Source organism: Bison bison, unplaced genomic scaffold (genome assembly GCF_000754665.1).
Source record: "Bison bison bison isolate TAMUID 2011002044 unplaced genomic scaffold, Bison_UMD1.0 scf7180017864178, whole genome shotgun sequence".
NCBI lineage: Eukaryota > Metazoa > Chordata > Mammalia > Artiodactyla > Bovidae > Bison > Bison bison.
Window position 1 is genome coordinate 2,128,332 of NW_011494750.1, and position 12,130 is coordinate 2,140,461.

The window sequence follows — 12,130 nt, forward strand, 5'->3', positions numbered from 1 at the left end:
CTCCTCTCGGGCCAGATAGGACACCGATGAAGCTCACCACAATGGCCCTTGGCTGAAGTCGGGGGCACAAGACCTCTCAGCCCAGGCAGTTAGCTTAGCCGCACTCTCTCCGGTCCATCATCACTGCCCTAGGTTACTCCTGAGGAGGACGCTAAGCAGGCTTCGGGAAACTTTAGTTAAAAGCTGAGGGCTTCAACTGTTCTCCATAGACAAGCTGAGTTTCGGCGGAGCTGGAGAAATAAGAACTAATTGACATCAACCGCAAAGCCAGCCGACAGACACAACTTAATTTCCCCCGCCAGGATGTGGTTACTTTCTACGAAGCCGCCTCACGCCAACTGTAGGGATCAGCCAATCACAAAGCCCGAGAGGGCGTGGTCACCAATTAGAAGGTAGAGAGGTGGAGCCGAAGTTTTGATTGGCATCTAGTCTAGGTGGTAGGGTGGGGCTAGAGGCCTGGCAGCGTGGCGTCTGAAGAGGCTTCAAGTCGGGAGGTCCAGCGCTGACGGCCATCTTTACTTCTGGCAGGTCGGCTGACTTGGACCAGCTCCGAGCCAACTTGTAGGCGGTATCCCTTTTCTCTAGGGAGCGGTGAGGCTCTGCCTTCACACACTTCCCATCCGTCCGCGCGCGCCCCCGCCTTCCCGGTGAGCCTGTTTGGCGGGAAGTTGGCTTAGTTGGCCTACCTGTGGCTGAGCGCTTTTCCTCGTCCCCGCCTTGTTCTCCCCAGAGGCTTCTTAATTCTTCCTCGGCATAGGGCATAGTACCCCTTCGCACGGAGGACGCCATGGCTCCCAGGAAACGCCCAGAAAACCAGAAGACCCCTGAGGTGGTTGTGCGCCCCAAGAGCAAGAGGAACAGAAGCCCCCGGGAGCTGGAGCCCGAGGCCAAGAAGCTCTGTGTGAAGGGCCCCGGTACTGCCTGTGCCTGCTGCTTTAATTAATTCCGCAATTTGGGGTTCTCACGCAGAAGGCTGGAGTGGGGGATGGGTGCGCATAGGTTCTGAGGCTGGCCCAAATTGTGGGCGCCTCAGGCTATGCATTTTGTCTGTAGGTCCTTTGACACCCTTAGAGCTTGGGTTTAACCTCCCTCAGGTGACGGGACGAGGCAGATGACCTACGTTACAACAGACACAACCGACTTTTCCAATTCCTTGTTTGCATCGGCATTTTTACACACTGAGAACTGCTTAAGATAATCCTGCCTTGCGTGGTGGGGTGTGTGCTTAATTTCGATAGTTACTATCTGTCCTTGGTTTAACTGCGGGAAGCTTCAATTTCCTTCCTTCCTCTGAAAACTCACTCTTAGGGTTTCTTGGGGCTAAAACCTGGGGCTGTAAGGAAAGTAGAGAACTCAAAAGACGGGATTGTCGATGAAGTGTTTTTTTTGTTGTTGTTCATGAGAAGAAAGAAAGGGTTGTCCAGAGGCAGGATTTATAGAGATCAGGTCCTCAAATACAGGTTAGTAATCCGGAGTTGCTTTATTCCTATTCTAGGTGCATCTTCCTCTCCAAAAGTAGCCTAGTGAATTTAGCCCCATGCCAGACCCCGTGGATCCTGCTGGTTTTCAGGAGAACAGATTAGACTTGGGGCCCACAGCTGGTCACTTCTACATTATTGTAATACAGGATTTTGGAAAAAACTGCTTCTCTTACTCACTTCCACTATATCATCTTAAAATCTTTTTATTGTGCTTTACATATGACTTTTAAATTGTCACTCAACCCTATCACCAGTTTTCCACCCCAAACTGAGAAGAGTTCTGCAATTCTTGTGTGTTTCTTGGGCTCACTTCTCAGGAACCCTGCAAGATCACAGTTTCACTTCAGAATTACTGTTTTGGGGAATGTTTTTTTGGAAGAGATTGAATCCCTGCTCACTATTTATTTGTTGTGCTGGGTAAGACTGAGCAGAACCTGAAAAGATCTTAGGAGGTGATAGAGATTGTCTCTGCCAAAAGAAGCAATAGGGCTTTCTTTCTGGCATATTCGGCAGAAAAATCTTGCCTTCGTGAGACTGGAGCGGAAAATATGTGTCTGTTCTGCTTGGCAGGTTCTAGCAGAAGATTTGACTCAGGCCTTTGGGCGGGGTTGGCTAGCCTGCGGGTCCCGCCGCTATGCAGCAGCATCGTCAGGGCCCTCCACCAGCATAAGCTGGGCACAGCTGCCTGGCCATCACTACAGCAGGTGAGGCGTTTGCTGGCTGAAGAATTCAGGGGTTTGTATGGTGCCTTTTTAAGCCTCTGGATGCTCCAAAATTAGATGCTGGGTTGGTTCACCGGGTTGTCAGAGAGATCATCCCCACCTTGGTGACTGGCCTACTGGGCTCTCAGCAAGATAGAAGTCCTATGCTGTAGGGGTCCCAGCAGGAATGCACTCTGCCTCCTTGATTTCTGTGGTTAGATTATGTGTATTGCAAATCTTTTTATGCACAGAGCCAGGCAGTTAGTTTTCCCTTAGTGGGAGAACTTGGCCCCAGGCCTCATCTATGGAGGAGTCAGAGATAGGCAATTTACCCTTGTGTTTTAATTCAACTTAATTCTTTTCTCTCTGTATTAGGGTCTCCAGCAGTCTTTTTTGAACTCTCTGGCTTCTTACCGGATATTCCAAAAGGCTGCCCCTTTTGACAGGAGGGCCACATCCCTGGCGTGGCACCCAACTCACCCCAGCACCCTGGCTGTGGGCTCCAAAGGGGGAGATATCTTGCTCTGGAACTTTGGCATAAAGGACAAACCTACCTTCATTAAAGGGGTGAGCAGTACCCTCTGCCAGACAATAGTACTGAAGAGATGTTTGCTGAAGGGATGAAAAGTCATCCAGTAACAAGGAGATAATTGGGATCAAAAGTAACTGGGTATTTTCAAACAAGTAAACGGTGATGGTACTCAACTCTTTATTGAATGCCTGCCCTTAAAATATTAGCAACTATGATACACTAATCATCCTCATAAGTTACTTATAGGATCTAAGCCCCTTCTTACCTCCTTGACCTTGCTGTTGTCTTCCTCATTGCCTATGCTTTAGCCATACTAGATACTTCTGTTTCTGAAATTGGGTCTTTGGACTTGCTGTTCCTGTTGACTGGAGTCCTCTTTCCCGTGGTTTTTCTCATGGCTGGCTTCCTCTTACCATTCAGGTCTCAGCTTAATATACTTCTTCTACAAGGCTTATTACTGACCGCTCTGCTTACTCACTAATGACTCTCTACCTCATTATTATCCTCCATCACTTTCCCCCCACAATGTTTATCAATATCTGAAATGTTTTACTGATTTGTATGTCTTTGTCCATTATACAGTAAACTCCATGATGGCAGGGACCTTGTCTTTCTAACTCACCACCGTATCCCCAGTACTTAGAGTAGCTGCTTCGTATTTGCTGGATGAATGAGGGCCTTGTGATATAACTGGGCAAGTCAGATGTATACCTACAAGATCACTGACTGTACAGCAATACAGATGCTAAATGCTACAGAAATGAGGGAAGGAAGAATCTCTGGGGATTAGAGTCGATAGGGAAGGTTTCATGGATGAGTGAGATGTGAGGAAGAACAATATTTAGGTAAATGGAGAGAAAAGGAGGAAAGGCAGAGTGTGTTTGGGGCAAGGTGTGGCAAAGAGCTTTTTAGGGATGGTCTTAATTGTGCTAGTGTTTGCCATCAGTCGCTAAGGGGTTGAGAGTGTTGGTTTCTCCACCAAAGAGAACACTCTTACCTTGCCCAGTAGGGGACTGAGATTGGAGGGCTATACTGTGAAAGGTGACACTCTGGGTTTAAAGCAGGAGCTGCAAATTCACATACCTAAAGAAGCCAGACAGATAAAAGAATGATGCAGGATGGTGGTTAGCGATAAATTGGAGATGGTTGACAGGTGAGAATTGAGGTCCTGTGGTATCAGGTCTGAGTTTTTCAAATGAAGTCTGAAATGTTTGGATTTTTAAAAATTGTAGTGAGACACGTAAAGTTTACCACCTTAGCCATTTTTTAAGTGTACCGTTCAGTGTGAGAACATTTACGTTCTTGCATAACCAGTCTCCAGAACTTTTTTGTCTTGCAGAACTGAAACTCTGTAAACATTAACGCAGACTTCCCGTTCCCCCTTCCCTCCAGACCCTGGCAACCGCATGCTGCTTTCTGTCTCTCTGATTTTGACTGACTGTCTCATACAAGTGGAATCAGACAGTACCTGTCCTTTTCTGACAGATTTATTTCACTTAGCATCATGTCCTCAGGGTGCATCCATGTTGCAGCATGTATCTGAATTTCTTTCCTTTTTAAGGTTAAATATTATTCCTCTGTATGTATACACCACATTTTTCTTTTACCCATTCATCTCTTGATGGACATTTGGGTTGCTTCCACCTTTTGGCTTTTGTGAATAATGCTGCCATGAACAGAGTTGCACAAATATCTCTTCGAGTTCGTGCTTTCAGTTCATTTGGTTTTGTACCTAGAGTGGATCACATTGTAACTCTTTAATTTTTTGAGGAACCACCATACTGTTTTCCATAGCGGCATAGTCCCATTTTACATTCCTGCCAATAGGACACAAGGGTTTTAATTTAAAATACCTGATTTTTAATGTTGGGAATCAAATGAAATTGAACATGCTCTGTAGCTAAACAAAACACATTTGTGAACTGGATTCTTCATTAGCTCACTTTTTCTACCTCTGGTTTAGAGGCCATAGCTAAACCCACGATGAGTTCTTTGAAATGGACGGTTTGGAGAACAGCTCATCAGAAAAGGCCAGGTTAGACAGACTTGAGAGATTAGGATTCAAGCTATGAGATTATTCAAGAAAGTAAGTGCCTGAAGTCCGAAGAATGGCTTTCTGTCCAGCTGGTGAGACAGATGACCACCAGGAAGTGGAACTTTAAGTTGAAGTCAGAACCCAGAGCTCAAACAGGAAGAGATTTGTTCACTGCTGCTGCCGCCACCGCCCCCCGCCCCCACCTTCCCCAGCAAGCAGCCAGGATGCGAGAATAGAGAAATTTAAGAAATAGCTTAAGAGTGTCCTGGGGAAGGGCTTCCTGACTAAAAGAGGAATGATAACTGCTTTGAACTTGTGTTAGGGTGAAGGTGCTTTGGGATTTATCACCCTTCCTTACAATGTGTGTTTACGTGAAGCTTCCTCACGCTGTTGTGGAGATTGGTCTGGGCATTTAAACTGTGTGACTCGCAGGGAGGTAGGCTGTAGCAGAAGAAAGGTTTGGTGGTCTGGAGAACTGTCTGTACTCCCAGAAACCGACAGCAGAAGGTTGATTTGAAACCAGTGAGGAAGGGAGAAGCAGTGCCTCATTTTATCTTTTTTTTAGTCATCTGACCTTGGTTCTGATCTTGATATCTTTCAGGCCCTTGGCGAGGGGACATGTGTTTAATTTTCAAAATGATCATTCTCATTGTAAAAATTACCTGTGCTCATTGTAAGAAATTCACACAATACAGGAAAAATACATATATAAAGAATAAAGTAATTGTTACCTGAAATCCCCATATGGGGCATCTTTATATGTGTGTAGACACTATTATACACACCCATTCTTTTATTTATGTTTTTATATAAGTGTTCTACCCTAGAATCTGTTGTATTTTACTTATTAGATCATATTCTGGTTTAGTCATCTTGTACCAGATGATGACCACTTAAAAATATCTTATTTCCTTTTTTTTTTTTTGTAATGTCTTTGGTTTTGGTATCAGGGATGTGTTTCCTCTACTTGAATTTTCTGGAATAGTTTGTGCAGAGTTAGTACTATTTTTTTTCTTAAATTTTTCATAGGATTCACTAGTGAAGCCATCTGGATCTAGAGTTTTCTTTGTTGGACGGTTTTAAACTATATTTCCAATTGTTTAACAGCAGTAAGGCAATTTAGGTTATTTCTTCTTGAAGGAGCATGGCAGTTTGTCTTTGAAGTAATTTGTTCATTTTATCTAAGTTGTTGAATTTAGAGGCATAAAGTTGTTTATATATTCCCTTGTGCTCAGATGTTCAGTCATGTCCGACTCTTTGCAACCCAGTGTACCATAGCCCACCAGACTCCTCTGTCCTTGGATTCTCCAGGCAAGAATACAGGAGTGGGTTGCCATTTCCTCCTCCAGGAGATCTTCCCAACCCAGGATCAAACCTGAGTCTCTTACGTCTCCTTCATTGGCAGACAAATTCTTTACCACTAGTGCCACCTGGGAAGCCTTGTATCTTTTTAATATTCATAAGATCTGTTGTAATGTTCTCACTCTTTTTATTGGTACTGGTAATTTGTATCTTTTTTTTCTTTTACCCCTGATCAGTCTTGCTAGAAGATCATCAGTTTTGTTGATGTTTTCCAGCTTTTAGCTTCATTGATTTTTCTCCATTGTTTTTCTGTTTTCTTTATTTTTTTTTTCTTTTTGCCCCATTGTTTTCTTTCCTGTGGGTATAATTTTCTTTTCTTTTTCTGGCTTCTTAAGATAGAAACTTGGATTTTTATTTGATTTTTTTGTTGTTGTTGTTTTCTAATACAACCATTCAATGCTATACATTTCCCTGTATTTCTCTAACTGAATCTTACAGATTTTGTTGTGTTTTTGTTTTCATTCAGTATAAATTACTTTCCAGATTCTTTATGATTTCTTCTTTTACCTATGGATTATTTTGAAGTATCTGTTTGATTTCTATTTGGGGATTGTTGCGATATCTCTGTTACTGATTTCTAGTTCAATGCTGTTACGGAACAAAAGACATTTCGTGATTCCAGACCTTTTATAACTTAGCATGTTGATTGTCTTTGGAGTGTTCCATATGCATTTGAAAAAAGATGTGTACTGTGCTATTTTGGGGTGAATTACTCCTTAAATGTTAATTAGGTTACATTGGTTAATAGTGTTTGTATCCTTTTTTTAAATGTTCTATAGCCTTACTGATTTTATATCTCTTATCAGTTATTGAGAGAGGAATATTGGAATCTCCAACTATAAAATTGTGGTTCTGTTTATTTTCCTTTAGTTTTTGCTTCAAACGTTTGTTTGTTATTAGGTGCTTACACATTTAGCATTATGTCCTTTTGATGAATTGACACCTCTGTTACTGTGAGATGTCTCCTTTTATCCCTGATAATATTTCTTGTTCTGAAATTTTATTTCTTTGATATTAATGTAGCCATGCAGCTTTTTTATGATTAATACTTGCATTGTATATCTTTTTTCATCCTTTTATTCTTAATGTATTTGTATATTTGTATATAAAATGTTTCTTGTAGATAGCATTTAAAAAAAATGCAACCTGCTAATTCCCTGGTGAACCAGTGGTTAGGACTCTATGATTTCACTGCTGAGGGCTGGGATTCAAGCCCCTGGTTGGGGAACTGAGATCTTGCAAGCTGCATGGCATGGTGAAAAAGGAAAAATCCATTCTGACAGTCTCTACCTTTTAATTGAAGCATTTGTCCATTTACATTTAATATGATTAATTATAAATATGATTGGATTTAAGTCTGTCATCTTCTATATTTGTCTCATTGTTTTGGTCCATTATTTTTTCTTGCCTTCTTTTTGATTGAGTACTTTTTGTGATTCCATTTTATCTTCATTATTGGATTATTAGTTACACTTTTCTTCTTTCCCTTCTCTCTCTCTTAGTAGTAGTTCTAGAGTTTGCAATGTACATCTTTTTTTTTTTTGACCATGAGACTTGTAGGATGTTAGTTCCCTGACCCAGGGATTGAACCTGGGCCCTCAGCAGTGAAAGCACAGAGTCCTAACCATTGGACCGCCAGGGACTTTACCACAGTCTACATTTTTAATGTAAAGAGTGAACATTCAAATAGTATCATACAACTTTATATGTATTGTAACAGTCTTACAACTATGTACTGACTTTCATTTTCTCCCTTTTCTCATTGTCTTTTATTTTACTTCTACATACTTTGTAAAGCTTACGTTATGATTTTTGCTTTACACAGTTAATTATCTTTTTGTTTTTATTTAAATATTTATTGAGATATAGCTGATGTATGATAAATTGCATGTTTAAAGTGTGCAACTTGATGAGTCTTGACATATATAAATATGTATACAACCATGAAACCATCACCACAATTAAAATAATGAACATATCCATCACACCTGCAAATTTCCTTACACCCCTTGGTAATCCTTCCCTTTCTACTCTCTGTCCTGTCACCTGAAAACCACTGATCTGCTTTCTATTCCTATTGATAAATTTGCATTTTCAAGACATATAAATGGCTTGCATGCCAAGTTGCTTCAGTCATGTCCAACTCTTTGTGACCCCCATGGACTATAGTCCTCCAGGTTTCTCTGTCCATGGGATTCTCCAGTCAAGAATACTGAGGTGGGTTGCCATGCCCTCCTCCAGGAGCTCCTCCCCATATAAATGGCACTATATGATATAGACTCTTTTCTTTTCCCTGGCTTCTTTCATACAGTATGAATATTTGAGGTTCATCCATATTTTTGCCGGTATCAATAGTTTGTAGTAGTATTCCAGTGTATTGATATACCAGTTTATTTATCCATTCATCTATTGAAGGGCATTTAGACTTTTTCCAGCTTTTGACTGTTACCAATACAGCTGCTATGAAGATTTCACGTACAGTCTTTGTGTGGATATATGTCTTCATTTTTCCCGAGTAAATACCTGGTGGTGGGATGGCTGGGTTGCAGGGTAGGTATCTTTTAAAGATGTTTTTTAAATGAGAAAAAAACTTAATATTTACCCACATATTTGCCATTTCCAGTTTTTAAAATTCTTTTGTATGATTCAGACTTCCTTTTGATCTTCTGCTTAAAGAGATTTCTTTAACATTTCCTATAATGTAGGTTGGTTGGTGATGCATTTTTTTTCCTTTTGTTTGTCCAAGGAAGTCTTTATTTTGCAGTTTCCTTTAAAGGTATTTTTGCTGGGTATAGAATTCTAGGTTTACAGGATTTTTTATTCTTCTTTTAGTACTTTGAAGATGATTTCTGATGTGAAGTCTGCTCCCATTCTATGTTCCTCTTCATATGATTTTTCTTTCCCTTTGTCATCTGAATATTCACAGGATCCAGGGATCACAGCATAGACATTTTGGGTAATTGAATAAATTACCCATTATTCAATCCACTCCGGTTAGCATGGGTCTAAAGCAGCCTGTGGAGAAGGCAGTGGCACCCCACTCCAGTACTCTTGCCTGGAGAATCCCATGGATGGAGGAGCCTGGTAGGCTGCAGTCCATGGGGTCGAGAATAGTCAGATACGACTGAGCGACTTCACTTTCACTTTTCACTTTCAGGCATTGGAGAAGGAAATGGCAACCCACTCCAGTGTTCTTGCCTGGAGAATCCCAGGGACAGGGGCGCCTGGTGGGCTGCCATCTATGGGGTCGCACAGAGTCGGACACGACTGAAGTGACTTAGCAGTAGCAAAGCAGCCTATAGTCTAGATTTTGGCCTCACCCTGAGACAGTACCCTTCTGAGGACTCTGCTTGAGCTATGTTAAGAATCTTTTCATTCTGGGTGGTAAGAATATAGACCGTTCTGAGGATTTCTCCTTCTGTTAATTTCTGATGTCTCCCTTCTCCTGCCCTAGCTTTATACAGTTTCCTTATACACATTTACACAATATTATTTACTCAAAGGCCTGAGGGGACCCCTCTGAAAATATCCATAATGCTCTCTCTCTGACATCAGCCTCTCCAGCATTTTGCCCTGCTGGCTTTCCCAAGTGTCTCCTGAGCCCATTGAGACTATTAGGCTGTTTGGGTCCTCCCTGCCTATGCTACAGCCTGGGTACGCTCTCCAAGCATTAAATTGGGGCAATCACATGGCTGCCTCACTCTTTTCCCTCTTGTGCTGCCTGTTGGCCAGTGTGTGAAAACTTATTTCATGTATTTTTCCATTTTTTTAGTTGTGTTAAGGCAGGAGGATATATCTGGTTTCTGACACTCCATCATGGTTGGAAGTAGAAATTCATATTAATTTTAATAGTTTCTCTGAGGGATTTAAATTTTTCCCCTATACAGTTTTTCATCTGTAAATCATGAGAGTTTGATTTCTTCCTCTACCATTTTTACACTTCTTTTTTATTTGCCTTATCTCATTGGCTGAGGCCTCTAGTACCTTGTTGAATGTTTGCTCTAACAGGCATTCTTATCTTGTTCTTCATTATAGAAGGCTTTTATGTTTTATCATTGAAATATCTGCTGCGTTTTATTGTGATAGTCTATATATAACATGAGAATTACAATTTTAACCATTTCAAAGCATATAGTTCAGTGGCACTAAGTACATTTATATTGTGCAGTCATTGCCACTATCCATCTCCAGGACTTCTTCATCCCCAAATAAAACTCTATACCCATTAAACAATAACTGTCTATTACCTCTTCCCCAGCCCCCCTAATCTGCTTTTTGTCTCTGAATTTCACAGTTCCAGGTACTGCATGTAAGTGGAATTATACAGTATTTTGCCTTGGTGGTCTGGCTCCTTTTCCTTAGCATAATATTTCCAAGGTCCGTCCGTGTTGTAGCAGGTTTCAGTACTTTACTCCTTTTTGAGGTTGAATAATATTCCATTGTACAAATATACCAAATTTTGTTTTGCCACTCGTCTGTCATTGAACATTTGAATTGTTTCTGCATTTTGCTATTTTGATTCAGCTGCCATGAATGTTCGTTTATGTACAAGTTTTTGTTTGAACAACTGTTTTCAGTTTTCTTGGTTATGCACCTGGGAGCTTGTTTGTTTTTAATACCTTTTATCAGATTAAGTAAGTTCCTCTTCTATTCTTAGTTTGCCAGAAGCTGTTATCATGAATGATAATTGAATTTTTTCAAATACTTTTGTGTCTGTTGAGGTCAGCATATGATTTTCCTTATCTGTGCTATTAAAAAAAAAACTACACTGTTTTTTGTTTGTTTTGGTTTATTACCAAATAAACCAAATTTGATTTTTTAATTTAAATGTTCTTTTCCCCACTTTTTAACCTTTACAATTATATTTCTAGCAAGTCGTACTGCTTCTTTTAAAAACTGTGGTAAAAGCACATAACCTGAAATGTGTCATCTCAACCATTTTTAAGTGCACAGTTAACACTGTATTTCCATTTTTAGCAACAGAGTTCTAGAATTTTTTTTTTTTTTAGAATTTTTTTATCTTGTAAAACTGAGACTGTGTGCCCACTGACCAACAGCTCACCATTTCCCCTTCCTTCCAGCGCTTGGCAACCACAGGTTTACTCTCTGTTTCTATGAGTCTGAACTACTTTAGATACCCTAAGTTTTGCTGGTTTTGCTGGGGCTATGTCAGAGAACATTCTTTTAGGAAGTACACAGTAAAGTATCTGAGTGTGATGGGACTTCATGTTGGGAATTTATTACCAAATGGTTCCAGAAAAAAACAGTGCTTTGTGCTGTTCTCACAACTTTTCTATGAGACAATTTGAAAATAAACTTTTTTTTTAAAAAAAAAGATTGTTTCTTCCTCAAATATTTAGTACATTCACCACTGAAGCCATTAAGATCTGGAATTTACTTTGCGAAAAAGTGTTTAGTTGTGACTCGGTTTCTTTAACAGCTATCAGACTATTCAAATTTTTCCTTTTCATCTTCTGTCAGTTTGGTAAGTTTGTACTGTTCTAGGAATGTGCTTATCTCCTCTGAATTTTCAGTTTTATTGGCAAAAGATTGTTTATGATGTCCTCTTATTACTTTTTAAAATGTCTAAGATATCTTTTCCATCCACTAAATTGGTTATTTGTGCTTTCTCCTTTGTTTGGTCATTCTCAGCTGGGATTTATCAATTTAATTATATTAGTCTTTTCATGGAACTAACTTTTGGCTTTGTTGATTTTTCTTCACAGTGTATTTATTTCATTCATTTCTGTTTTTTCTTCTTACTCTCTGGTTTTAGCTTCTTGTTTGTTTTACAGCTTCTTGAGATGGATGTTTGGGTCATTGATTTTTAGGCTTTTTTAACTTTTATTGTGAATAATACTCCTGTGAATATCTACATACGAGTTTTTATATCAACATACATACTCATTTCTGTTGACTATATATTTTCTTGGGTATATGTATCTTTGGGGCCATATGGTAACTGTGTGTTTAATTTTTTTGAAGAATTGCCTATGTTCCAAAGCACTCCATTTCACTT

General features: G+C 40.1%; 1 protein-coding gene across 3 annotated transcripts in view; it reads left to right on the top strand.

Annotated features, from left to right (window-relative positions):
* The first annotated feature begins 250 nt into the window (after window positions 1-250).
* Window positions 251-12,130, top strand: part of DDB2 (damage-specific DNA binding protein 2, 48kDa) — a 20,751-nt gene continuing 8,871 nt past the window's right edge. For 2 of the 3 annotated variants that reach the window (XM_010842370.1, XM_010842371.1), the window contains exons 1-3: window positions 307-914; window positions 2,052-2,185; window positions 2,558-2,749. In XM_010842370.1, the coding sequence (XP_010840672.1) occupies window positions 788-914; window positions 2,052-2,185; window positions 2,558-2,749 (453 nt within the window). In that variant the 5' untranslated portion in view covers window positions 307-787. Of the gene's footprint in view, window positions 915-2,051; window positions 2,186-2,557; window positions 2,750-12,130 lie in introns of all 3 variants that reach the window. The other variant, XM_010842372.1, reaches the window with a different exon arrangement.